The sequence below is a fragment of the Muntiacus reevesi genome, chromosome 13, assembly GCF_963930625.1.
Source record: "Muntiacus reevesi chromosome 13, mMunRee1.1, whole genome shotgun sequence".
Classification (NCBI taxonomy): Eukaryota; Metazoa; Chordata; class Mammalia; order Artiodactyla; family Cervidae; genus Muntiacus; species Muntiacus reevesi.
The window spans coordinates 1,985,138-2,013,049 of record NC_089261.1 but is presented as its reverse complement, the minus strand read 5'-3'; the positions used below and the strand labels follow the sequence as shown (position 1 = coordinate 2,013,049).

The window sequence follows — 27,912 nt, the reverse complement described above, 5'->3', positions numbered from 1 at the left end:
GCTCTTTTCCATGTAGCTAAGTTGCTTCAGTCATGTCTGACTCCGTGCGACTCCATGGAATGTACCCCACCAGGCATATCTGTCCATGGAACTCTCCAGGCAAGAATACTGGAGTGGGTTGTCATATCCTTCTCCATGGGATCATCCCGACCCAGAGATTGAACACGCATCTCTTACATCTTCTGAGTTGGCAGGCGGATTCTTTGCCACTAGCGCCACTTGGGAAGCCCCAAACTGGTTCTACAAGACCAATACATTTTCAGTAGTCATGTATGGATGTGAGAGTTGTACAAAAAAGAAAGCTGAGCACCAAAGAATTGATGGCTTTTAACTGTGGTGTTGGAGAAGACTCTTGAGAATCCCTTGGACTGAAAGGAGATCCAACCAGTCAATCCTAAAGGAAATCAGTCCTGACTATTCATTGAAAGGACTGATGCGAAAGCTGAAACTCCAAAGCTTGGCCACCTGATACGAAGAACTGACTCATGGAAAAGACCCTGATGCTAGGGAAGATTGAAGGCAGGAGGAGAAGGGGCGACAGAGGATGAGATAGTCGGATGGCATCACCAACTCGATGGACATGAGTTTGAGCAAGTTTCGGAAGTTGGTGATGGACAGGGAGGCCTGGCGTGCTGCAGTCCATGGGATCCCAAGAGTCACACACGACTGAATGACTGAAATGAACTGAACTGAAGATCTTACAGGTTCCCTCCCTCACAGTGGTTATCAGGTCTGTCTGATGCAGCATTTCTCAGCTAAGACTACTTATGAATCCAGGCTGCAGAATCTTTTACAAAAGTTCCACAGAGAGGAGTGTGATCGCTGTAACCAGGAGGACCATGGTCTCTAGTCTGAGAAAAGCTAACTCAGCCCTTCACAGGGACATGAACGCACAGAGACAGTCATTAGTCACGCTGAGAAATCAGAGCTCTACTAGAGGCAGCACGCGGGGAGGCCAGCAGGGGGCAGCAGAGCGCGGCCGGGAGCAGCAGGTCAGAGGCTGGGCTGCCCAGGGGAGCTTCAGGGGAACCCGGCCTGCGGGTCCACAGGTGTCCAAGGGTCAGCGCTGGGCAGGAAGCCGGGACGGGGCAGGCCGTCCCCTCGGGACTAGTGACCACCTCTGAGGGTCACATCCACAGTGAACCCCAGGGCGCCAGGCCTCAGTCCGCGCCAGGACGCTGCCAGGCTGGCCGCCCGCTGGGGAGCCCAGGGGAGACCGCAGGCCGGGGGTGGGGCAGCGGGCGTGTGTCAGACACAGCGGAGGGGACAGAGACCTCCGTCCTCGGGGACGAGTCTCATGTGCAGACGTGAGGAGCCGAGGAGGAAGCGGGGACAGACAGGGCTGGCGGTGTGCTGACCCTGCCCCTCAGTGGGGGCCCCGGGGGCTGAATTTGCATAAACCAAACCCTCGCTGCCCCCCTCAAAGCGCTGAGAGGGAATAAAGGGGCTCGTGGAGCCCAGCGCTGCTGCGGGCTCAGAGGCAGAGCTCAGGGCGCGTCCACCATGGCCTGGACCCCTCTCCTGCTGCCCCTCCTCACTCTCTGCACAGGTGCGGCCCCCGGGCACGGCCCCCAGGGGACCAGGGCTCAGGCTGGCTCTGGACGTCAGCTCAGCACAGGGGCTGCTGCAGGGTGAGTGGGGGGCCCAGGAGGAGACCCTCTTCCCACGCTCACTCTCTGCTCTCTTCCAGCTCACGTGGTCACTTCCCAGCTGACTCAGCCGCCTGCGGTGTCCGTGCCCTTGGGACAGACGGCCAGCATCACCTGCCAGGGAGACAATTTAGAATTTCTTGGTGCTACCTGGTACCAGCAGAAGCCGGGCCAGGCCCCTGCGCTGGTCGTTTATGGGAATAGTGAGCGGGCCTCTGGGATCCCTGACCGGTTCTCTGGCTCCAACTCGGGGAACACGGCCACCCTGACCATCAGCGGGGCCCAGGCCGAGGACGAGGCCGACTATCACTGTCAGTTAGCTGGTATCAGTATTGGTGGTGCTCACAGTGACACAGACAGACGGGGAAGTGAGACAAAAACCCTCCCGTCCTGCTCACACTCTCCTCCAGCCCCGGGAGGACTGTGGACTCAGCAGGCACAGGCCTGGCCCGGTTCCCCCGGAGCTGAGCCCCCAGGCGGCCCCTCCTCCCGGCCCTCCAGGCAGGCTCTGCGGGGGGGGGGGGGGGGGGGTCAGGTATGGATTTAGGGTTCCCAGGACCAGGCTCCATGGTGTTTTCTTGACAACAGTGTGAAATGTAGAACTTACGTCTCATTTAAAGACAGGCAAAGGAAGGCATATGTCCAATGTGGTGTTTGTTGTTTTTTTTTTCTTTTTAAAGAAAGGCTTGGTATTTTTTATTATGTGGGGTTTTCCTTGAGTAAAAATATATTTGAATGGTTACCAACAAATGGGACGGTCTCAGGAGCACTCGCTCCACCTTCAGGAGCTGGAAAGAAGTGGAAGCAAAGCAAGGAATTTACGTGATGACCAGAGGTCAGGAGCAGGGAGCTGCGAAGACCACCTCCTGTTTGTGACAGGCCGTCTCCAGGTGCATTTCTTAGCAGGGAGGCATTACACTCATGTCTTAGTGTGCCTACGAATTCTTACTCTTGTTTAGTTGCCAGGTCATGTCTATTTGTAACCCATGGATTGCAGCCTGCCAGCTCTTCTGTCTATGGGATTTTGCAGGCAAGAATACCGGAGGTGGTAGCCTTTTCCTTCCCCAGGGGATCTTCCCAATCCAGAGACTCAACTCTAGTCGCCCCCTGTGCATGGGGTCTGCTGCCTAGCAGGCAGATATTTGACCTCTGAGCCACCAGGGAGGACAGATGGTAATTACACCAACCATTGAAAAAGGAATTACTCACTAATCTTTATCAAAATCTTTCAAACAGTAGAGGAGGAGGGATACTCTCTAGTTCATTCCATAAAGCTGGAATTATGCTTACCAATAAAGACATTACAAGAAAAGAAAGTGAAGCCCCCAATGCCTTATATACAAGAAAAAATCTTTTAAGGTATTAGCCAACTTAATCCAAAAAAATGTATCAAAATCCAAGTGACATTCACCCCAGGAATGCAAGTGTGGTTCAACCTAAGACAATCAATCATGAGTATTCCACTGAAACAAATTAAAGAGAAAAAGCAGTAAATATCACAAATGGTGCAGAAAAATATTTGACAATATCTAACATCATTTCTAGACCAAAGGAAAAAGAGAAACAAGACACCAGAAGATTCTGGGTAGAAAGAATTTATCTCAACCCAATGAAGGGCACTTATGAAAAACCCACAACATACATCATACTCCATGTGAAAGACTGAAAGCTTTCCCCAATGCCAGTGAACTCTGTCCTGGATATTCTAGTCACCGCAACTGAGCAAGAGAAAGAAATAATGGCCATCCAAATTGGAAGGAAGAAATCAGGGGTCTCTATTCTCTGGGTGCATAGTACAATATAGACAAATTTCAAAAGTCCACAAAAACTTACTCATAATGAATTCAGAAATGCATCAGGGCTCAAGATTCAGATGCAAAAATCATCTGGGTGTGGATGCACCAACAAACAATTCCATTAACAATAGTATCCAAGGAATCAGTTTAACTTAGGAGAAAAAGACCTATTTACTGAGAGTTATAAAACATCTGGCGATGAAATTAAATAAGAGCAAGTCATATAGAAAGACAGTCTGTGTTTTGGAGACTTAATGTCCCAAAGGGGGCAACACAGGGATGCTGCAGGTGGAACCCTGGGCCTCCTCCCCCAGACAGGTCTGCTCACCATCTCACAGGTGACCTGAGGCCCTAAGCCTGACACTGAGGCAGTCTGAGGCATGAAGGGAGCAGTAGGTCCCCCCGTGGGGCCCGGAGTCAAGGCCCAGGGAATGGCCACGTGGGCAGTGGATCCTGGATGACTCCCGGCCCCTTCCGCAGCCGTGCCGAGTGGCCGCCGGGGGGCAGCAGAGAGCCCCTCAGCGCCGCGCCTGGAGCTGCGGAGGCCTGGGCGTCAGGGCCCCCGCCGGGCTGGGTACCCACAGCTCACGCCGGAGGGAGGGCCGGCTCTCCGGGGTGCCGTCCCGTGAGGACGCACGGGCTCCGCGCTCTTCGCTCGCACTGACGGCCTCTGTCCTTCCGGGAGGACAAGCTTCTCCTTCCCCATCTCGCCCCAGGGGGCCGGGCCCAGTTTTCTCTCTTGTCCGCCCCAGCAACACAGAGCCGAGAGGTTTATTTGTCTTAATTAGAAACACCGTTTGCGTTCCTGCGTTGCCCCAGCGACTGAAGGCAGCTTTCGGAACCGCGTTTCCGGGACTTCCGTGCTGGTCCCGAGGCTAGACGCCGAGCTCCCGGTGCAGGGGGCCCGCGCTCACTCCTGCTCGGGAAACTGCACCCCGCAGGTCGCAAGTAGAGATCCTGCATGCCGCCCGATGCAGGCAAAGGAATAAGTGTCTCGTGTGTGTATGTTCACGTGAGGAGTTTTATAATTCAGCCGGTGTTCTTTCTTACACCCAGTCATTCCTTCGAGCACAGGATCGGTCGGTGGCCCAGACCACACACGGCGACTCTGAGGCCCAGCACCCCCGGCTGCCCGGGACCTCATGGCCGAGGGTGGACACGGCAGGACCTCAGGGGACCTTTCAGAACTCCCCGTGCCCTCGGCAGAGGAGCAGTGTGATCCGTGGCTCCGTCACTCGGGAGCTGTGTCTGGGCTGGGCCCTGCAGCGGTGCGTCACCTGTGCTGTGGGCCTGGTGAGGCTCACCGTCCGGGGGACCTGAACGGTCAGAAGAACCTTCCCTTAAACGTTCTGGAGGTGGAGCTAGAACCAGACCCACATGTAAACTGCCCCTAAAAACAGTGAAGGATGAGACACTTCAAAGTCCTGGATGAAAGTAAGGTCCTTCCCGTGAACCAGGATGAAACAGTGGAAGGACTTGGCTTCCAGGAAACCCCGACATCTCCACCGTGACTCTGGCCATGTTCATGGCAGAGCCCAGGATCCTTCGGTGCAAAGGCCTCAGGTTTCCTAGAAGATACAGACAGTCTCCAGCTCTGAGCTCTCAGTGACAAGGGCTTCTCTCCCAGGAGGGGGGCCGGGACCCAGTCTGGGGTGGAGCTGTCCCCCCAGACCCTGAGACCAGCAGGTGCAGGAGGAGCCCCGGGCTGAGGGAAGTGTGCAGGGCGGCCCTGCCCCATGTTCCTGGGCTGAGCCTCTCTGACCACACGGCTGCAGGCAGCACCCTGGGCTGGGGCTGATTGCCATCCCCAGCAGCAAGGGGATAAGACAGGCCCGGCAGGAGCCCTGCCCAGCCTGGGCCTGGCGAGCAGACTCGGGGCGCCTCCACCTTGGCCTGGACCCCCCTCCTCCTCGGCCTCCTGGCTCACTGCACAGATGAGCCCAGGGTCCACGCACCCCGGCCCAGGCCCTGGGGACAGGCCTGGCCCTGACTCTGAGCTCAGCGGGAGCTGACCACGGGGCCAGCATGCTTCCTGGCCCTGCTGCAGGGTGGGCAGCTGGAGGGGCTGAAATCCCCCGCTGCGCTCCCTGCTGGGTCAGCCCTGAGGGCCGCGCCTGCCAGAGAGGGGGGGGTCTCCTGCCCTCAGAGACTCCGTCCGCCAGGCCCACGGGCCAGGGGGGCTGAGACTGAGGGCCGGGGGTGCCCTGGGTCCCAAAGACTGTTAGGCACTCAATCCTGGTGAGGCAGGGGGACTGTGCCCCGAGGTTCTCCACCTCCAGCCACCTCTCCTTTTCTCTCCTGCAGGCGGTGTCCTCCTACGAGCTGACTCAGTCACCCTCGGTGTCAGTGACCGTGGGATTGATGGGCGGGATCATGTGTGGGGGGAGCAGCATTGGAAGTGAAAATGATCAGTGGGACCAGCAGAAGCCGGGCCAGGCCCCTGTGCGGGTCATCTATGTGAATAGCAAGCGGGCCTCAGGATCCCTGGCCGGTTCTCTGGCACCAGCTCGGGGGGCACAGCCACCCTGACCATCAGCGGGGCCCGGGCCAACGATGAGGGCGACTATCACTGTCAGGTGTGGGACAGCAGTGCCCACATGTCACCGGCCGACGGGAAGGGAGACACACACCCGCTGCCTGCCAGCGCTCCGGCCTCCTCTGAGCAGCTGCAGGTCACGCCGAGGCCCGGGTCTCTCTGTGCACTCAGGGCCTCTGCTCATCCTGCTGAGCAGTGGCAAGTGGACAGTGGGTCCCGGGTCCTGGGGCTGCCATCAGCAGCCTTGGGCCAGAGGGTCCCCTATCCCGGCTGAGTCCTAGGACAGCCATGTCCCCAATCCACGCTCAGCGTCTCTCAGGAGCGGTGGGAAGATTCCAGGAGCAGGCAGGAAACTGTCAGTCGCTGGTGGCCGCTGGTGGCCCCTGAGTCGGGTGGCCATTCTGGTCAGCCTACCTGATCGTCCAGCGCTGAGACCCGGGGCCTCCCTGGGAGGACAGGGTGTGGGACTGTAGCCCAGCCCCCCACCCCCGTCACCCCAAACCCTCTAAGAACCGGGCTCCCCAGGACCCCTGCCCCTTCGTAACCTGACATCCGAACGTTTTCATCAGAACTTCTGTAAAATGTTCACACCACTCCTTTAAGTATATTCCTCAGAAGCTAAAAATTATCATGACTTGCTAGCCACTCTCCTTAAAAATTCTTCTATAACGTTCATCTTTCCTGCTCCTTAGACATGTTTTCATTCCACATCTCTTACTACCTTTGGTCTGCTCATATATTTTCTTTTTTTAAAAAAATTTTTATTGGAATATATTTGCATTACAATGTTGCACTCGATTCTGTTGTACAACAATGTGAATTAGTTTTACCTATCCTCAGGAGGGCATGGTAACCAACTCTAGCATTCCTGCCTTGAGAATCCCATGGACAGAGGAGCTTGACAGGCTACAGTCCATGGGGTCACAGAGAGTTGGACGCGACTGAACCAGCTCAGAAAAGGCAAAGGCAATACGCATATGCCCTCCCTCCGGAGCCTGCCTCCCACCTCCCCACCCCACCCCACGGGGTCCTCACAGCACCCCACGGGGTCCTCACAGCACCGCTGAGACGCCTGTGCTTTATAGCGGGCTCCCGCTAGCCAGCTGTTTTATCCAAGGCAGTGTGTACACGTCAGGCCTCCTCTCCCAATCCATCCCACCCTCCCCTTCGCCCTTGGAGTCCCCAAAGCTGCACTGTTGACAACAGCCAAGACATGGAAACAATCTAAGTGTCCAGTGACAGATGAACGAGTAAAGAGGATGTGACGCACGTTATATCTGGTTGCACTGAGCAGCTTCAGCTGCTGGCAACAAATTCTGGTAAATTCTCTTGTCATTTTTATTCTGTTTAAATATTTTCTAACTTTCCTTGCTATGGCTTCTTAGATACACCCATCATTTAAAAGTGGGCATTTCATTTCCAAATACATGAGATTGTTTTAAAGTATCTTTGATATTAGTTGCTCATTTTGATATTAACTTCTCATTTAATTGTTTTCTTCTCTGCAATCACCCTCTGTTTTTTCAGTCTTCTGGTTTTATTGAGGCTTTCAGTGGTTAACGCAAAGATCTCTCTTGATGAATGTCACATTGCACTACAAAACATGTGGGTTATTTCCAAATACCTTTTGATATGGTTTCTAACGTATTTCCACAGTGATAAGAGAACAGACTCTGTGATTTCAGTTCCTTTAAACCATTAAACTTTTGCACCTCGCTTTGTGTCCCTGGATATGTTCCATTGTCTCCTCGTTTATTGTCTATGGGAAAGTGAATAGAATTTGGATCCACTGTTGTGGAAAAATTGTATAAATCTTAATTAGGCTGAATCGGTTCATAGTGCTTTTCAGGTCTACACTATCCTTCTACTTCTCTGTATATTCATTCTATTAATTTTTGAGAGCTTGATGTTGAAACTCCAACTAAAAATCTTAATTTATCTACTTAAAAAAATATTTGTACCACCAGCCCAGGTGGGATGCATGAGTCAAGTGCTCGGGCCTGGTGGGCTGGGAAGACCCAGAGGAATCGGGTGGAGAGGGAGGTGGGATGGGGGACCGGAATGGGGAATACGTGTAACTCTATGGCTGATTCATATCAATGTATGACAAAACCCACTGAAAAATAAAAAAATAAAAAATATTTGTAATTTATGGTGGAACTATATGTAAACTTGTTCTGTGTTTTCCAAGTCTCTTCTAAATGTGTTGTTATACTTTCATCATTTAGAAAACAAAAAAGAGAAAAATTAAATAATTTTTTTTAAAGAATATGTGGTACATACATACAATATAGTATTACTTACCTACTAAAAGGAACAAAATAAGGTCATTGGTAGAGATATGGGTGGACCTAGATTCTGTCACCCAGGGTGAAGTAAGTCAGAAAGAGAAAAACAAATATCACATGATAATGCATACATGTGGACTCTAGAAAAATGGCACAGATGAACCTATTTCCAGGGCAGGAATGGAGATGTAGACGTATCGAATGGACTTATGCTCATGCATTTTCATACCCAAAAATCTCATTCAATACCCTGCATCTCTGTCAGAACAACATACGATCATTTAAAAAATTTTCAATAGCACCATGAATTTAAGTGCTAAAAGTTTTCTCCTACCTTGAGTTATTACCCTATTAGGAGCAGAGCTTGACTCAAACGACATAAATGCATTGAAATCTTTATTTTTACAGCTCGTTTACTTATTTTTAATTTTTGGTTGCCCAGGGTCTTTGTTGCTGGGTGGGCTTTCTCTAACTGTGGCCAGCAGGGCGACTCTCTCGCTTCTCAGCATGGAATCGTCTCTTGTCGGGAGCACAGCCCCTAGGCACTCGGGCTCAGTAGTTGAGGCACGTGGGCTTTGTTGCTCTGCCGCAGGTGGGCTCTGCCTGACCAGGGATCAAATCCACACTGGCAGGCAGATTCTTATCCACTGTACCACCAGGGAAGTCCTGAAATCCTTATAAATAATTATCAACTAGCGTTGATTCATGGATCCATCAATTAGCATAATTTACTTTTACCTCTTGGGGCTTCGCCTGTGGCTCAGTTGATAAAGAATCTGCCCTCAATGCGGGAGACCTGGGTTCGATCCCTGGGTTGGGAAGATCCCCTGGAGAAGGGAAAGCCTACCCACTCCAGTACTCTGGCCTGGAGGAGACTGGTAGGCTACAGCCCATGGGGTTGCAAAGAGTCAGACACGACTGAGTGACTTCACCTTCTTTCTTTCTTTACCTCTAGAATGAAGTAGGTCTAGCATTGTCAGCAATGCTGTTCTGGCTTTCGTTTCTACAACAAACCTGGAGAAACTTCAGTTCCATAAATAGGAGCTTTGTAATAGGGTGTCACTCCCTGCTATGAACTCCTTCCTGGTTAGGTGTCAAAAATGATTCGTGCTGGATGGTCAGAAATTGGTTCTCTGAATGATTTATCAGCTGACAGCTCCATTTCATACTCTTGATTTCGCAGAACGCAAAGCATTGGACTTCAAGAGGATTCGAGTGGGGGCCAGTTCGCACCTCCAGACCGTCTGAGATGAGGGTTCTCTGTCCCATCCACTGGGGGAAACCTGCAAGCTGGCCCCACCCCAGAGGCAGCTTTTCAAGAAACCACCTGCTGAGAGGCGTCACCCGGCCACTTGTTCACTTTCTCCGTTTCAGGGGTGAACACCAAGAAAGCTTGAGCGGAGCTTCCTGCTTAAATCTTCACTTAAGAGGCCCCTTGTAGAAGAAGACATAGCTTTAAAGACTGAGGAAATTTTAAATATCTGTCATCTCAGTGCTTCCCAGGTGGCACAGCTGGTAAAGAACCCACCTGCCAATGCAGACAGACAAGACGCGTGGGTTCCATCCCTGGGTCGGGATGATCCCTTGGAGAAGGCAATGGCAACCCACTCCAGTGTTCTTGCCTGGAAAATCTCATGGGCAGAAAAGCCTGGCAGGCTATAGTCAACAGGGTCGAAAGAATCGGACATGACTTAACATGCCTGCACGGGTCATTTTAATGCATCTTTGCCAATCCAGTATCTTATGAGAAAAATCTTGTCGTGTGCTCTAAGTCACGGGTCCCCAGCCTCTAAGATCTAATGCCTGAGATCTGAGGTGGAGCTGAAGTAATAATAATAGAAATAAGGTGCACAATAAATGTAGTTCACTTGAACCATCTTGAAACCATCTCCCACCCTTGTCCCTGAAGCCAAAAGGGACTGCTGCTTTCAGTATATGCTTCCTCCAAAACTTGAGGCTGCTGACTTGAATCATTTAGTCGATGGAAGAGTCTAATCATGTGATCTAACTAGCAAAGCTAGTCCTCCCTGTCAGACTTCCCGTTCCGACCAAGTTCTGTTAGATGCCTTCCCATTGCATTGGTACATACAAACATATTAGTGTGCATTTTGAGGAATATCATGAAATCACTGAAAATTAAAGGATGTGTCTGTCTAGTGAAATCAACGTTAAAATGATGTAGATCGTCTATGCTCCTTTACCTACATTTATAAAAACTCTTTAAAACCAAGATAAGTCACCAGGCTACTTAGCATTCTTGAATTAGCAACAGATAACCGCTGGCCGCCATGGATAGTGAGAAATAAACGTCAGGGTGTTTAGGTGTTTGGCGTTTAGAAGTAAGAATCAAAGATAAATCACCTTGGCATCGTTAGCCATCAGGCGAAGCATTTCCCGTGAACGGAACAAGGATGTGAGAATGTGTCAGTCTGAACCACCGTCCCGGGGTCCCAGGAGGACTCCCCGAGCTGATAGTGGCCGGGGGAACAGTTAAGGGAGCGGCAGCTGCTGCAAAAACCACCAGCCGCCAAAGTAGGGTCTCCTCGTGACAGGAGCGTGCCCCTCCCAGGCGTCGGTCCAAACCTTTGGAAAGGACCTGGAAAATAAGAGCTACCCACCAGATATTAATATAAACCCACCTGGCCAGGAGAGGCGGGCGCAGCTGGCCTTGCCCCCTCTGGCCCAGGAAGTGTCCCAAAACCCAGTCATCAAGGAAAACAATGTTCCGGGACCTCCCTGGCAATCCAGCGGTTAGCGCTTTCACTGCTGGGTGCACCGGTTCAGTCCCTGGTCGGGGAACGAAGATCCCACAAGCCACAAGACATGGCCAAATTTAAAAAAGAAAGGAGAGAGAGAGAAATATTTAATGCAATAGGTTTTAGAATTGAAATTAAGTTCCTGCCCCACCCCCCCCAATCCGGATCAATAAAGCATCGAAATAGTGAGTGAAGTCAGGCTCTGACATGTATTGATGTGACCCATCTTAAGTACCCCCCACCCTAGGACTGGGCGGGGTGCCAGGAAGACGGAGGCCAGCCGCTGCCCCCTCCCCCACCAGCTCCTCCACTGGAGCCGCCTACCCCCCCACCCCCAGGTCTACCCTGTCCTGCGTCTGAGCGCCACACTTTCTGGGCAGCGTCTCCCTCTACAGTGGGTTTCTGCTGCCCGCTACCAGGTCCGTCCACTCCGTTCAGTTCAGTTCAGTCGCTCAGTCGTGTCTGACTCTTTGTGACCCCACCGACTGCAGCACGCCAGGCCTCCCTGTCCATCACCAACTCCCAGAGTTTACTCAAACTCATGTCCATCAAATCAGTGATGCCATCCAGCCATCTCATCCTGTCGTCCCCTTCTCCTCCGGTCTTCAATCTTTCCCAGCATCATGGTCTTTTCCAATGAGTCAGTTCTTCGCATCAGGTGGCCAAAGTACTGGAGCTTCAGCTTCAACATCAGTCCTTCCCATGAATATTCAGAACTCATATCCTTTAGGATGGACTGGTTGGATCTCCTTGCAGTCCAAGGGACTCTCAAGAGTCTTCTCCAACACCACATTTCAAAAGCATCAATTCTTTTTCCCTCAGCTTTCTTTGTAGTTCAACTCTCACATCCATACATGACCACTTGAAAAACCATAGCCTTGACTAGACAGACCTTTGTTGACAAAGTAATGTCTCTGCTTTTTAATATGCTGTCTAGGCTGGTCATAACTTTCCTTCCAAGGAGCAAGCATCTTTTAATTTCATGGCTGCAGTCACCATCTGCAGTGATTTTGGAGTACAAAAAAATAAAGTCAGTCACTGTTTCCACTGTTTCCCCATCTGTTTAAGGGAGGGAAATTTCCCAGAGCCCCCAAGTTCCAGGCTGGACCCCACCCCACCGCCATGTCCCAAAAAACCTGGTCCTCCCAGGTTTACAGCTGATGCTGGTAAGTCCCAGGACACAGTCTTTACATCAACTTGCTGTGTGTCTTAGGAAAGAAACTACCCTCTCTGTGCCTCTGTTCCCTCATCCGCAGAAGGGACTGCCAGGTGGGGGAGTCTGTCACATCTCCAGAAGCCTCAGGATTCTCTCCCCATTTGCTGAAAGACAGCTCAGGGTGGGGGAGCTTCTGCACCCCCAGGATCACCAGAGGAGCCGGGGTCTTCAGGGTTCCCGGGGACCCCTCAGAGGGGGCTCAGGAACCACAGAGCCAGACCCTGATTCCAGAAACCTGGTCACACCTCCAGACGACCCTTTGTCCCCCACTCCACCCCAAACGCTCCAAGCCCCAACAGTGAAGTGCTTAAGAGAAGGATCCACCAGGCTTGACTTTGGGGAGGAGGGAAGCGGGGAGCTGGGGGCGGCCTGGGCCTGGGAGACAGGGGTCCTCAGTGGCCGCAGGCGGGGTCTCTGGGGCCTGCGGGGTGGAGAGTGGGCAGGAGCAGACGGAAGTGCCTGGACACGACAACCCCTCCAGTCCAGGGGAGGTGGGCGGGGCGGGGGCGCAGAGGAGCAAGAGGCCCTGGGAAGGGGGTCCACCCAGTGGGACAGCTGGACCCCGACATCTCTGAGCCAGCTGGAATCCAGCTCTGAGCCGTGCTCAGCGCGGCAGGGTGTAGGCAGGCCTGAGTGGCGAGGCCAGGGCTGCAGCTGCATGAGCTGGGAAGGCCCTGCCCGGCCCCCGAGGGTCCCCCGGGGCCTGGCCAGACTTGGGTTTCCGACCGCAGCCCCCGCAGGAGGAAGTGGTCTGCGGTGGGTTGGGCCCCGAGGCCTGGGCAGGTGCAGGGTGGGGGAAGGGGGGCAGCTGGAGTCACCCGCCGAGTTCAGGGACAGTCCCTTCTTCTCCCCGAAACCCGGGGCTGTCCCGGGGGGCCACCGCAGCCTCCAGGCCCTGGGGAGTGGAGGAGTGTCACATCCGCACGGGGGGTGCTGGGACGAAGCAGCTTCCGCCTGGGACCCCGGGGGTAGGAGGCGGGACCCAGCCCCGAGATGTGAGGGGCACAGGTCCCAGGCTGGGGTGAGCGAAGCACCACGGTGGGGAGAAGTTGGACTGGATCGGGGCCCCTCGGGGCTCCCCCATGGCTACATGGCAGTTGTTAGGGCACCCACACCCCATTACTGCTCAGTGCTGGCCAGTGTCCAAGGCCAGGGATGCGTGTGTGCAGCCCAGCCTCAGCATGGACCAGGCAGCCTGGGTTTCCTCCGAAACTGCTTTACGAGTTTGCTCAAACCGTGAGGTTCTGATCAGCACCATCCACTGCGCCCCCTCCTTCCCCGCTCATCATCGTCATTATTGTCATTATCGAGAGCTGTGCAGGGTCTGGGAGGTCATCCTGCCTGCCAGCTAAACCGTGAGGCTGCCACAGTTGCACTGATGCGGGCAGACCCGAGATGCTGGGCCGGAGACAAAGGCCAGCTTGTCACTCAGCCAGAGTGGCGGCTGGGCCACGAGCGTCGTCCAAGCAGTGGTTCTCTGAGACCGACGGGGTGATGCAAAGGAGCCAGGACACACCCACACGGCCAAGCTGGGGGCCCACGTCTGCTCAGCTCCGGAGGGAGACGCCAGCTCTACCTTCCAGGGTTTCTCATTCCACAAACAGCCAAAGACAATCCATGACAAAGGCGATCCGTGTCTTTGCTCCTGAGACGTGCAGAAACGCAGAGATCCACAGACACTGTCTCCCAGCATGCTATCTATGTGAAGGAACTGAAGTCCCAGGCTGTGCGTCTGATACCACATCCCATGGAACAGACTGGACCGATTTTCGCCAAATGTAGAAGGAACGTTAAGGAGTATCAGCCTCAAAATATGAGGGCCAGACATGTCTGAAAGGTTGCTTCCAGAAAAGTGCCTTTGGGGTCCTTCCCCAGAGTTGCTGAAATAGAGAACTGGGAGGGCTGCAGAGCTGGACTTAAGTGAACCTAAGCAACTGGATCACAAAGGTCCATCTATCTAGTCAAAGTGGTGGTTTTTCCAGTGGTCATGTATGGATGTGAGAGTTGGGCCATAAAGAAAGCTTAGCGCCGAAGAATTGATGCTTTTGAACTGTGATGTTGGAGAAGACTCCTGAGAGTCCCTTGGACTGCAAGGAGACCCAATCTGTCAATCCTAAAGGAAATCAATCCTGAATATTCATGGGAAGGACTGATGTTGAAGCTGAAACTCCAATACTTTGGCAACCTGATGCAAAGAACTGACTCACTGGAAAGGACCCTGATGCTGGGAAAGATTGAAGGTGGGAGGAGAAGGGGACGACAGAGGTTGAGATGGTTGGATGGCATCACCGACTCAATGGACATGAGTTTGAGTAAACTCTGGGTGTTGGTGACGGACAGGAAGGCCTGGTGTGCTGCGGTCCATGGGGTCGCAAAGAGTCGGACACGACTGAATGAATGACAGAACTGAAGCAACTCCCAAGCCGGAGGGTAGGTGCTGGCCACAATGAGCAGGAGCGTGCAACCTGCCGCGTGGAGTTCTTCCTACACCTAGAGTCCTGACAGCACCGGGACCCCAGCCCTCCACGGCCTCTCAGGGCCACGAGATAACCTCGCAGAGCAGAGAAGCGGAACAGAGCTGGTGTGCCGAGCCAGGGCCCGGGGTGGGGCGGGGCTGGGGGCGGGCTGTAGTGAGAAGCCCTTGAGCCCCGGAACCACAGCAGAGCAGTTGGCAGAGACCTCCCCCCCGGGAGAGGCCCCCCAGTGCCGGCCCTGGGGGACGGGGCGGTGCTGGGGGCAGGGACAGAGGCCCTGGCAGAGGACGGGGCCCTGGGACGGGGCGCGCCGGGACGGCCCCTGCCGGCAAGGGGAGGCGGGGGCACTCTCGACCCCCTTCCAGGAGGAGCCCACACCAGCGCGTCTGCCCAAGGTGCCCTGGGCCCTGGGGCACATGAGGTCCAGACCAGGCCAGGGGGCCCGCGAGGCCCCCAGGGGTCAGCGCGGTGGCCCCAGGCAGCCCTGGCCTCTCATCCTGCTAGGCCTGGCGGTGGGTACCCACGGCCTGCTGCCCCCCACGGCGGCGCCTCGGAACACAGCCCCCAGCATGGAAGCCCCGGCAGGAAAGAGCCCGTGGAGCCTGTGGGACAGGTAAGGACCGGGGCAGTCGTGGTGTAGGAAGTGGGGCTTCCCTCCGATGGGACCCAGGGGTGAATGCCCGCAGGGGCGGGGAGCGAGAAGGGAAAGCCAGCTGGAGAGAAGGGGCCTGAGCAGACAGTGGCTTTACTTACGGCGTTGACACTTGGCCTAGTGTGCCTTTGTGTTGGTTTTTATTTTTTAATATTGCATTGAAATATTATTTATCTCATGGAGTTTTGGGGGCCCCTGAGACTTTGCACTCATGGCTGGTGTCCCTCTTGCCTCACCCCGGCCCTCTGAGCAGGGCAGACACAGCGCAACGGGGGCAGGACGTACCCAGAAGGCACTCATCATTTTGGGGGGCGGCCCCACAAGGCAGGTCTGCCTTCCTCCCCTTCTTACAGGTGGGGATAGAGGTCCAGAGAGGTGAGGCAAGCTCCCCAAGGTCACACAGCACACGCCTAAGTCCCAGTATTGTAGAAATCCCGGGACTAGACAGGCACCAGAGTGTCCCATGTTTTAAGAAAACAATCCAAGAGAAGGGGCAAGTCTGCAAGGCGTCCAGAGAAGGAAGCAAGGGCTCGGCTCGGTCTCCCCCAAGGAGGACAGCTTCTCAGCAAGGTTCCCAAGTGTCTAATGGGGCCAAGCCTGAACCAAGGGGTCATGTCCAGGTGAGGAGTACTGACCTGGGATGGGGGAGGCTAAGGAGAAGAGAGGGGTGCACAGGCCTGCAGGGAGCGTCCAGAGCTGGGGCGAGCGGGGTACAGGCCACGGGGGTCTTGCCCACCCCATCCTTTATCCCGGGGTCCAGGGCAGCTATTGAGGGATTTAAGTGCGGGGCTGTCAGAGTCCAGTTCGTGCTCTGGAAAAATTGCTTCAGATCAGAGACCAGTGTGAGGTCAGGTTAGAGGATGGAGGAGAAGCTGTGGAAAGGTGATGGAGAGCGGGCGGGCGGTCCTCGGTGACCAGGCACCGAGATGGCCTATGGAATTGGCAGGCGAATTTACGGTGGCATCATCAGAGGGCTGACGGGGAGGAACAGGCACTGTCATGAACCGGCTATAAAAGTCTAAACTGTGCACCCTTTTCGGCAAAATGCTGCAAGTCATAAAAGAAAGCATATTTCTTTAAATTGTGTAATTCCGCTTTTAGGAATTCATCTAGGGGCAGGGGAACAATCAAAAAGATGTGACCAAAGGTTTACAAACCAGAAACTCAACTTAATGATGGGAGAAAACTGGAAATAACCTAAATATCCAACAGAAAGGGTGTGATGAAACACAGCATGGAACAGCCATAGTAAGGCATCTTAACACAAACTTCCAAAATGATATTTCTAAAAGTGGGTTTTTAAAGCATGTGTGCACTTTCAAAAGCTTGTCAGAAAATATAGAAATATGTCAATAATGTGTCTCTAGCCAGATATTCTTAATTTTTGCTTTATAATTTTATAAAATTATAAAGTTATAATTGTATGAAATATAATTATAAAATTATAAACTATAAAAAATAGTTATGAAAGTGTTTGCAAGAAGATATATAAAATTTTATCTTCTAAAATGCTTTTTAATACCAAAATATTGTGTGCTTTTAAAAAAAGATTGAGCACAGAAACATATAAAGCAGAAATTGAAAGTTTCTGCATGCCAACTCCACACATCTTACCCTAAAATCCATTCTACAGCAAGAGAGAGTGTCACGTGGGTCTGTACACTTCTGGCCCTCCTCCTAGGTATGTATGCCCCTGAAAACACACACACACACCTAAGAGGTGGTGGGCTTTATTTTTCAAAATGGACTCATACTCTGCCTATGAGCCTGCAACTGTCTTTCTAAATAGTCTGTTGAGATTTTTCTATATCAGCCCACATGGATCCCCCAAGTTCTCTGAATGGCTCTGTGTGAATTCAAAGTCTGGATGAAGCAGCTTGTCTTTAATCATTCCCCTATGAATGGACATTTAGGTTGCTTCCACTAAAAAATGTAAATTACAAAAGATGCTACGTGGAAGCGTGCGTAGCTATGTGCACGTACTTTGTATGCTGTATCTCCCCGGAAAGATGCCTAAAAATGGGAGGCTGGGTCAGAGGCAACAGGCTCTGAAATTTTCACAGGTGATGCCAACGGTCCTCCCAAGTGTCTGTTCCAGCTTCCGTTCACTGCAGTGAATGACAGTGCTTTTTCCTCTCCATTCTCGCCAATAATGTGACATTTGAATCTTGTTTTTATTTTGCGCGTCTGAAGAGCAAAAATGAGAACAAAACTGTTTGCTGTTTGTTTATTTGATTGTTGGTGAAATTTATTTTCCTTTCATATTTTTATTGATTGATTTTATTTCTTCTGTGAATGTACTGGTTGTAATTTTGCCTGGTTTATTTTTCGTTCGGTTGATTGTATTCTAAGGTTTATAGAAACTCTTCATCCATCTGGGATAGTAACCCCTCATTAATTATTTATGTGGTAAATATTTTTGCCTGATCCGTTTTCCAATTTCATTTGTTGGGTCTTTCAATATTAAGTCTTTTTAATTTTTACGTGTCAGATCGGTTGTTTTTCTTTATGGTGTTTGTGATCCGTGGCAAGCATAGGAAAGACATTCCTATTTTGATTTTTTCTTTGTATTTTATTCCTGTACTTATATTGTTTTGGTGTTTGTTTTTACTTCGCCTTGAATTTATTTTTGTGTTGGTAGAAATGTATCCTTATATATTTTCCAAATGGGGAATCGGTCATCCTGTCTTTGTCGAATACAAACACAGCTTTCACCAAATGCTGAATTACTGACTTATCACATCCTCTCTGTGGTTCTAACCATCAATTCCCACATCCCTTCCACCATGTTTTAATTATTGTAGCTTTACAGTGTGTTTTGGTACCTGTTAGAGAATAATTCCGCCAGTATTATTCTCAGTCAAAATATTTGTGTCTATTCGCCACCATTGAGATGAGACGGTTTGATGTCATCACCGATTCAATGGACATGAGTTTGAGTAAGCTCCGGGAGTTGGTGGTGGACAGGGAAGTCTGGCGTGCTGCAGTCTGTGGGGTCGCAAAGAGTCAGACACAACTGAGCGACTGAACTGAACTGAACTCCACCATTACTGTTGGACTTTAGAACTGGTTCACTGATTTTTTAAAAAATATTTATTTATTTGGCTGTGCCAGGTCTTAGCTGCGGCACTCTGGAGCTTTAGTTGCGACTTGCAAACTCTTAGTTGCAGCATGTGGGTTCTAATTTCCTGACCAGGGGTCGAACCCAGGCCCCCTGCCTTGGGAGCTTGGAGTCTTAGCCACTGGACCACCAAGGAAGTCCAAAATTATTCCTTTGATGTTGCGCTTGTAATTTCATGGAGTACACGGGTTCACTTGAGGGGAATTGAGGTCTTTGCTGCTGTGTCCGTTCATCAGGTTGTGCTATGTTTTATCCTCACAGATCTTGTACATTCCGTGTTAAGTTTATTCCTAGGGCTTTTAATAGAACTTTTATCGAACTTGTCAGTGCTTCCCCCGTTTCGTATTTTCAATGGTTACCGCCTGTATAGAAGGAAACCTGCTGACTTTTGCCTTGCCTGCTTGTATTCAATCACAGGTTAACTCTCGTACTAGTTCTAATAGTCCTTCAGTTCATCTTGAGCTTGCTTTTTTTTCTTTTTTCTTTTTTTAAAGTAAACTACCAAAAAATAAAAAATAAAAAAAAAAATAAAGTAAACTACCCCCTCATCTGCAAAAACCAATTTTATCTCATTTTTCCTAACATTCACACTCTTCCCCCCAGCTCATCTCATGGGCTGGAATCTGTAGAAGATGTTAAATAATAAAAGCGAGCGTGGGAACCCTGGCCTCTGAAGTGGTTTTGCCTTTAATTGTGAGGCATGCTGTGAGTTTCAGGAGATACTTTTCATTAAGTTGAGGATGTGTCCTTAGATAATTAACTTAGTAAAAAAGCTGGATATTTGCTTTCTTTAATCAGAAATAAGTGCTGAATTTACTTTGCTGTTCTGTTAAATTTTGTTTCAAAAATCGTATGTGCATACCTTAAATACAACCATGACCAAAAACTTCCACTGTTGAATTAAAAGGATGCTGAACCCAGTGCAGTAGGGGTTACCTCCCTACTTAGATTAATACATCGGGAGATAATATCAGATTTGGCAAAGCCTGAGGATTCTTTTCATCATAAACTCTTACAGTGCAATCTGGGTGTTCTGTTTTTCTGAGATTTGTAGGGGTATTTTTTGTTATGGTAGGACCCAGAGGCTGACTCAGTGAGCGGCAAGCATTCCGGGATGAGTCCAGGCCTCTGGCTTGGGGAGAAATCTACTGCATTGAGAACAATGAGGGGACCAAATCTGCAAGGAACTGGGAGCAGTTTAGATGGAGGATGCAGAGTCTGAGGTGTCTGTGGGACACTCAAGCAGAGACGCATCCGGGAGGCAGAATGTGTATAAATCCAGAGCCAAAAGAAGAGGTCAGGAAGAGAATAGGGATGCAAGGTCCCTGGGTGGTTGTCCGAGTGCACAGTGTGCGTCAGAAGCAGAGAGAGGGGAAGGACACTGGGGGGCTGCGGGGGATCACAGGCTTGACCGGGACGGGGACCTTGTTAGACTCGACCTGAGAAGCTTCAGGGAGGGTGGGGGTGGGAGAGAGGGCTCCCCCCACCACGTCCCCGCGTGTGAAACAGGGCCTGGCAGACGGGTGCTTGATGGCCATTGTTGGACAGACAGATGAATGATGGATGGATGGATGGATGATAATGGATGGATGGATAATGGATGATAATGGATGAATGGATGATGGATGATGGATGGATGGATGATGTTGGATGACAGATGGATGGATGATAATGGATGGATGGATGATGGATGACAATGGATGAATGGATGATGGATGGATGGATGATGTTGGATGACAGATGGATGGATGATGGATGTTGGATGGATGGAGAAACAGATGTACAGAAAGACAGTGATCTGAGACAGCAGGAAAGGCTTCATCAAAGAGAATGAACTGAACTGCGTCTCCGTGGGTGGAGGAGACAGGGCAGGGTTTCCCCGCTTGGGGCCTTAGGAATAGCCTGGTGTCCACAGGCCCAGGAAGGGAGCTGCCTGCCTGGACTGTGAGAAACGGTGGAGAAGGAACACCCAGCGGCCTGACGGTGAGGCCAGGAGCGGCCGGGCAGGTCCGAGCCAGCCCGGTACTCCTCGCCGCACCGCACAGACGCGGCGTCTCCGTCAGCGCTGAGGAGTCAGGGGTGGCCAGGACGGCCTCCGAGCAAGGGGGACAGGCTGGGCGACTCCAAGGCGTGTGAGGCTGCTGCCTCGGCCAGGGGGCCGGGCAGGGGGACACCTCCAGGACGTGAGCCCACCCGGGCGTGCCCTGGCCCCCGGAGGGCGGGCTCCACACCGCCCCTCAGCCCGCGGACACAGCCCCAGCGGCTGCAGCCCTGACCCGTCACGCCCAGCAGGTTCCCGCCTGGCGCAGCCCCCGGGGGGCAGGCCCCAGGTGCTGGCCCGCGGGTTTTGGTCCGAGGCTCAGTCACTGTGTTTTGTCTTCGGCGGCGGGACCCGGCTCACCGTCCTGAGTAAGTGGCTCCCAGCCCTTCCCCAGCCTGTCTCGCCCTCTGCTCTCTCGGGAAAGTCACTTCTCTTGCTCTGGGGCGGCTTCCTCTCTGTCCCCCCGGCCTTAAGGGCCGATCCCCACCTTTCTCCGTGGGGCGGGGATGGGAGGCTGGTTGGTCTTGGGGTAACCAGCAGGAGCCTCCAGAGTCCTACTGTCCGATGGGGCCAATCCGGGCGCTGGGGCTGGGGTTTGGTCCAGGAATTCAGGGACTTGTTCCCCTTTGCGGGGCAGACACTGGGGTGCGGGCCAGAGACTGGTGCTGACTAGGGGCATCTCCAAGCCCCGGGCTCCAGGCTGTGAGCTCCGTGCCCCGGCCGGGAGGGCCAGGTGGGAACTTGGGGGCTCGGCGGGGACTGTGACCGGGCTCCAGGGACACAGCGGGCAGCCTGAGGGAGGCCCCGGGAGGGTACAGAGAGAGGGGTCTCGCCCGCCCTGGGCTGAGGGGCCAGGTGGACACAGCTGAGACGGGGCGAGCTGACCAGAGGCTCTCGGGACAGTGGCCAGGAAGGAGCGGGTCCCCTGGGGCAGGAACTCCTCCGTCCGGGAGCCCTGATCCCCTGGGGCCCAAGGGTCACACCTGTCCGAGGGTCGGCCTCTGCTGGCCTCGAGGCGGGCGTTAGACTTAGGAGATGATGAACGGGGCTCTGACCCTCATAAAATCGGGGTCGTCGGAGGTGCTGTGTGGGGGCACCATCCCCTGAAGGCAGGCGAGGCGAGGGGCCCTGCACTCAGGCGGAAGGGACGGGGAGACAGGCAGGGCCTCAGCGGGAACCCCGGGCTTTGGCCGGGAGACCTGAGGCTGGGCTGGGGCCAGCCGGTGCCCGACGAGGAGAGGAAGGCCCGGGTCCCCTGGGCACATGGCTCTGGCGCGGCTGTCCCCACATCTCCTGTCAGGACAGTCCTGGCCAGTGGGCTGGGGGACCGCAGCTCACGGAGGAAGCACCTGGGCTGCAGCAGCGGAAAGTCACGGAGGGGTCTGGCAGGGACTGAGGGCTCAAGACGTCAGGGCCAAGAGCAAACACAGACTCCAGGGGCCAGGCGGACGGGCGAGAGCGGCCCTGGTCACCGCCGGGGACACTGAGGCCACGCTTGGCCGGCCGCTTGGGAGAGGGGCGTGCCCCGGCTTCTGAGGGGCTGAGTGCAAGGGAGGGGCGGGCACAAGAAGGCAAGCAGGGCCACCGTGGGGACAAGTCACGAGGTTGTACTGGGGGACAAGGTCGGAACCTCCCCGGCGTCTGACACCCCCACCTCTGTGCACACAGGTCAGCCCAAGTCCGCACCCTCGGTCACCCTGTTCCCGCCCTCCAAGGACGAGCTCAACGCCAACAAGGCCACCCTGGTGTGTCTCATCAACGACTTCTACCCGGGTAGCGTGACCGTGGCCTGGAAGGCAAACGGCACCCCCGTCACCCGGGGCGTGGTGACCAGCCCGGCCTCCAAACAGAGCAACAGCAAGTACGCGGCCAGCAGCTACCTGACTCTGACGAGCAGCGACTGGAAATCCAAAGGCAGTTACAGCTGCGAGGTCACGCACGAGGGGAGCACCGTGAAGAAGACAGTGAAGCCCTCAGAGTGCTCCTAGGGCCCTGGGCCCACTCCCCTCCCCCAGCTCTCCGTGGACCCCTGAGCCCCCGCCCAGGTCGGCTCAGCCCAGGGGGCTCGCCTCCCTCCCTCTTCCTGCTTCTCCTGAATAAAGACCTTGTCATTTATCAGCCGACATTTCTGAAGTGCTTTCTGGGTCTGGCCCAGTGTCGGGGTTAAGGGTCAGTTCCTGGGGGAAGGGACAGGTATGACGTGAGAGTCCATCTACTTGTCGTCACCCCCACCCAGCCCCCGGATCAGGGAGCTCTGAGAGCCAGGGGAGCGGTGGCCCAGAGCAGGACATCGTCAGGCGGTGCAGGCTCCTGGGGTGCAGGCTTGCTCCCCCACCCCGTCCCCCTGGGAAGGGACAGGGCCTGTGAAAGGAACAGGGGATGGCTCTGGGAGGATCACGGAAAAAACCAAACGGGTCCCAGGAGGCAGCAGTGGACCAGAGGCAGGATTATGGGGGAAGGAGACTCCGAGGCCATAGTCTCAGGAGCAGAGGTTGACCTTTCGTATTTCATCAGGGGACCCAGAGGGGAGAGCAGTTACCAGGTGAGGGGTCCATGGTTGGCCCGTCACCAAGCAACCACAGAAAGCCTGAGGATGCATCACAGAAGCCCTAGTGTCCAATAAACTAGTGTCCAGCACACATAAACTAAGTCAAGTGAAGTCGCTCGGTCGTGTCCGACTCTTTGCCACCCCATGGACTGTAGCCTGCCAGACTCCTCCATCCATGGGATTTTCCAGGCAGAAATACTGGAGTGGGGTGCCATTTCCTTCTCCATTAACTAAGTAAAGACACTGATAAGGTCTGCAGCAGAGGAACAGGTCAACATCACATGAGCTAGCGATCGGCCAATCACGGTCACTCTCCCTTCCCCTCAGGGCACCTGGCACACTCTCTGAGATGGTGCTGGTCCCGCTCACTCGTGCCGGGAGCTGGGGTGAGCCCGAGGCGCCGGGAAGCTCAGTGTCCATCCTGATGGGCTTGGTCGGGGTAGCTCAAGGCCACCCTCGTTTGGGGCTGGACCTCCATCACGGTGCGTGGGCGTCTGAGGTCAGGTTGGGGAGGGAGTTGTTGATGGTTGGGTTCAAGATGGAGCCGGTGCCGTCACCCTGATCGAGGTGCGGATTCAAAGCGTGTTGGGTCCGGGGCAGAAGGCGTCATCTGGGCCCACAAAGGGGATCCCAGTCAACGTGCCAAGGAGAGAGAGTCCATCACAATTCAGGAAGAGAGTCAGGCTGGGTCGACCCAGCTCAGGGCAGGCTGCGGGTGTGACCTGAGGGTTCCAGAGGTCCGGCCTCCTGAGGGGTCAGCGCCCCCAGATCCCTGCCCAGGGGACCTCCCCCTTCCGTCTCCACGGCTCCCCATGGCTCCGGCAGTCCTGCGTCCCCAGGCCTCTTGGGCCCTCTGGCTCGCCAGGGACTGGTTGCTGCCTTGACCACAGCCGGTGGGGGACAAGGACAGCCCAGGACACAACCTGCAATACAGGGGACACTGGGGACACAGAGGACAGAGGACAGGGGCCCCCTGGGAGCCTCATCCCAGACATTTCCACTCCAAACACAGACTCGACTCCAGATAGAAACTTCGGGGTCCTGTCCCAGGGCATCTGGGACTCCATTCACAAAGCTGAGTGTGGAGGCTCCGGTGGAGAGGGGGCCACCAAACTCTCATCTCACTGGCCCGCTGGGTACAATGCCACCACCCTGTCCCTTGCTGCTTTGCCAAGAGCAATATCCCATTTACTTTCTTGTAAGTTTTTATTGTAAAAAACTTTCAACACAAAAAATAAGGATGCAGGTGAATGAAAGACAGCCCCATGCTCTCATCAGTGAATTCCCCAAAGTCTTCCATTTACTGACAATACAACCACACAATAATTCCTCTCTTAGGTCACCTTTGGCAGCCAATTCCAGATATTGGAAATATTGAAATTGGAAATATTGAAATTTGGAAATATTGAAATATTGCGATTATGTCCTGAGGTACAAGGACCTCAAAGAGAGCTGCAATGTATTATCAAACCTGATCAGATATCATGCGTAAATTGTTAACATCAAATGGCAGTTCTCAGCAAACGCCTGACATTGTCAACTGTGAATTGAATTCGTCGTGCTCTCGGTGGTGTTTGATTTTGCGGTCTTTCTTGTTTACGTGAGGATTGAGCAAGGTTTGACACGTGCTTGGTGGATGTGCCTTAGTCTCCGGCTTTTCCTGGCAAGGAGGGGCCTCAGGAGATCAGCTGCTCTCTGGACCCCCCAGGGCTGGGGTACAGCCTCCCGTATCCCCTGCTGTGCCTGAGTGGCTCTGTCTGCTTCCTGGGCCTGCAAGGCGGCTCGGGCCACACAGGGGTAACAAGCTCAGGGTGGGCTTTGGCACAATTGCTTCCCAGGGCAGTTAACTACTCTCCGTCCATGGCCCCAGGCAGGGAGACCACCTTTGAGTGTCATTAGCAGTTGGTGCTCAGTGACCCTGTCCACCCAAGAGAAGGAGCGCATCACGGCGAGATTTCAGATCTGGACTCTTTCCCTCCGGGGGCTCCCATGTCCGCGAACGGGTTGGTGTGCGTTTCATATCCAGCAAAACAGAAGAAGTTCTGTTATGACCCAAATCTTCTTGGGGTCCCCTTACAGCACGATGCTCTGGAGTCTGCCGTCCTCACGTGGCAAATAATCCAGGACATAAATGAATATGGTTGTGTGAACACACTGCCGGCTTTTTTCTGAGGATGGCATTTGGGCTCCAAAAGATGGACATGTGTCCACTGGGAGCCTCTTCAGGGGGCCCCTGGGTCCCATGTGACAGACCCTTGAGGCTCTCATTTTCTGGGTGATGACATATCTAACTCTTGCTGTGCATTTTCGTTCCAATAACCGGAATTGGCCAGGATCTGGGTTTCCTTTCTTGGAAGCTGGCATTGCCTCAGGGAGGACACGCAGCCCCTGTCTTGCTGTGAATGAGGCAGGGCAGGAATCCCCCCCAGCACACCCCTCAACGTGAGACCAGACCTGAGAGTGACAGGGATGCCCCACGCCTGGAGGCCAGGCTGTCATCTCCTATGGGACCAGCCCTGCCCCCACTCAAGATAGACCCAAACTAGGATATCCCAGGGACACCCTTGACGTGATGCTCAGGCACCTAGGAGGATTCCAACAGCTCCGAACACTGGTCAACTGCCTCTACCTGGAAGGGGCTAGGGGCTGTGGCGGGGAGGGGACATCCTCTGCCCTCACCTCGTGGTCTCACCAAGGAAGGAGGGTTGTCCAAACACACAGAGAAGAGGTGTCCATTTCCAAGGAACCTCATGGACCCAAAGATGCCTCCACACACTCGGTAAATCCCAGGAGACAGCTCCCGGGGACCGCAGGTCGGACACCACCTTCCTCTGGGAGACCTGCTTCCAGGGTGCCCACGCTGTCCTCTCGGGGTCCCCTGTCCTGTTGTCTGCTGCAGAGGAGGGGTGCTGAAGCCCCTCTGTGAGCAGACACCGGCCTGGGGCGGTGACCCACGTCCCCCAGCACAGCTGCAGGTGGAGGGCCGGGGCTGGGGCGGGGGCCTCCCAGGGAGGGGTTTTTGTTCGAGCCTGTGTCACTGTGCTGGATTTTCGGTGGAGGGACCAAGCTGACCGTCCTGGGTGAGTCTCCTCTTCCCCCTCAACCCCCGGCTCTTCTCGAGGTTTGGGCCACTTTCTGCTGTTTTCCTCGTTGCTGGGTCTTGGGGTCAGCCTATGGTCAAGCCTTCTGCCAGGACCCTGCTCTCCGGGCTCTGACCTCTCCCTCTCCCCTTCAGACTGCCCTGCTTGTCTCTGGTGGTCACCACCAGATCCTCGCCTCTGACCGCAGAGGCCAGGGAACGGGCAAGATGACTTACAGACTCCTCTGTCTGTCTGCCTGGGGCCAAGCTGGCTTCCTAGACGCGCTCTTCTCTGTCCCCCGCCAACCCCCAGTCTGGGCTCTTACTGGACCCACTTTGTCTCTAAGGGTCACTCGGGGTCCCCATCTCAAAGGGAAGAGGGGAAAAGATAGCTGAAAGAGATGGGGAGGCTTTCCCTCAGGGCCAGGGTTGAGGACCGAGGTCAGAGGGTCAGGGAGGTCTGGGGACTCTGGGTCTAGGGATCCCGGTTGCGGACCCCGCAGAGGTGGAGGGGCTCCCCCAGGCCTCCGTGGGGCTGCCGTGCAGATCCTGGGCCGGCCAGGAACCCAGGGAAACTGCGAGAGGGAAGACAGGGGAGGAGGAGCTGCTGAACTCAGAGCTGGGGATGGAGATGGGAGGTCAAGATGAGGACACCGTGGATCCCCAAGTCCCAGGACACACTTCCTTGCTCAAAAAAAGGCAAAATCTATGGCACAAAAGCTCTACTGATGTGTCCAGTTTACAGAGCAAGGGGCGGAGAGCCAAAAAGACTAGGATAAGAGAGACCTCGGAAGAAGAGACAGGCTCTAGATCGCCAAAGATCCTGGCCCACAGGCAGGGTCCAGGGAGACAGATGTGGGTGAAACAGACCCCTTGAGGCATAGGTTCAGAAGTCCCCGGAGAAAACACATCAGGTCAGAAATGTCCCTGGATTGACCCACAGGAGGTGAGAGAGGTCATATCATCTACTCAGGGGACAGACAGACAGCCGCAGGCAGACCCCCATCAATTGTCAGAAAGGGGCAGGCAGGGAGTGAGGGTCAGATGTCTGTGTGGGAAACCAAGACCCAGGGGGTCTCAGGACAGCGCTGGCAGGGGTCTCGGCTCAGGTTTCCCAGGAAGATGGGGAGGTGCCTGAGAAAACCCCACCGCCTTCCCTGGCACAGACCCTCTGGCTCACGGTGGTGCCTGGACTCGGGGTACTGCTGGGCTCTCAAAGGATCCTGTGTCCCCTGCGACACAGACTCAAGGGCTCCCATGATGGACAGCAGACCTGCGATTGTGACCTTCATCCCTCCCCCACTTGCAGGTCAGCCCAAGTCCGCACCCTCGGTCACTCTGTTCCCGCCCTCCACGGAAGAGCTCAACGCCAACAAGGCCACCCTGGTGTGTCTCATCAACGACTTCTACCCGGGTAGCGTGACCGTGACCTGGAAGGCAGACGGCAGCACCATCACCCGGGGCGTGGATACCACCCCGGCCTCCAAACAGAGCAACAGCAAGTACGCAGCCAGCAGCTACCTGACCCTGACGGGCAGCGACTGGAAATCTAAAGGCAGTTACAGCTGCGAGGTCACGCACGAGGGGAGCACCGTGGCGAAGACAGTGAAGCCCTCAGAGTGCTCCTAGGGCCCTGGGCCCACTCCCCTCCCCCAGCTCTCCGGGGACCCCTGAGCCCCCGCCCAGGTCGGCTCAGCCCAGGGGGCTCGCCTCCCTCCCTCTTCCTGCTTCTCCTGAATAAAGACCTTGTCATTTA

At 54.1% G+C, this 27,912-nt stretch overlaps 1 protein-coding gene and 1 gene segment (V, D, J or C); both read left to right on the top strand.

Annotated features, from left to right (window-relative positions):
* LOC136146030 (immunoglobulin lambda variable 1-40-like) overlaps positions 1-27,912 on the top strand; it is a 168,043-nt gene that overhangs the window by 133,872 nt on the left and 6,259 nt on the right.
* Positions 1,475-27,912, top strand: LOC136146137 (immunoglobulin lambda-1 light chain-like). Its single transcript, XM_065905054.1, has 4 exons — positions 1,475-1,549; positions 1,691-1,991; positions 26,123-26,157; positions 27,466-27,912. Exons 1-4 carry the CDS (start codon positions 1,504-1,506, stop codon positions 27,783-27,785), a joined length of 702 nt encoding a protein of 233 aa, XP_065761126.1. The 5' UTR covers positions 1,475-1,503; the 3' UTR covers positions 27,786-27,912.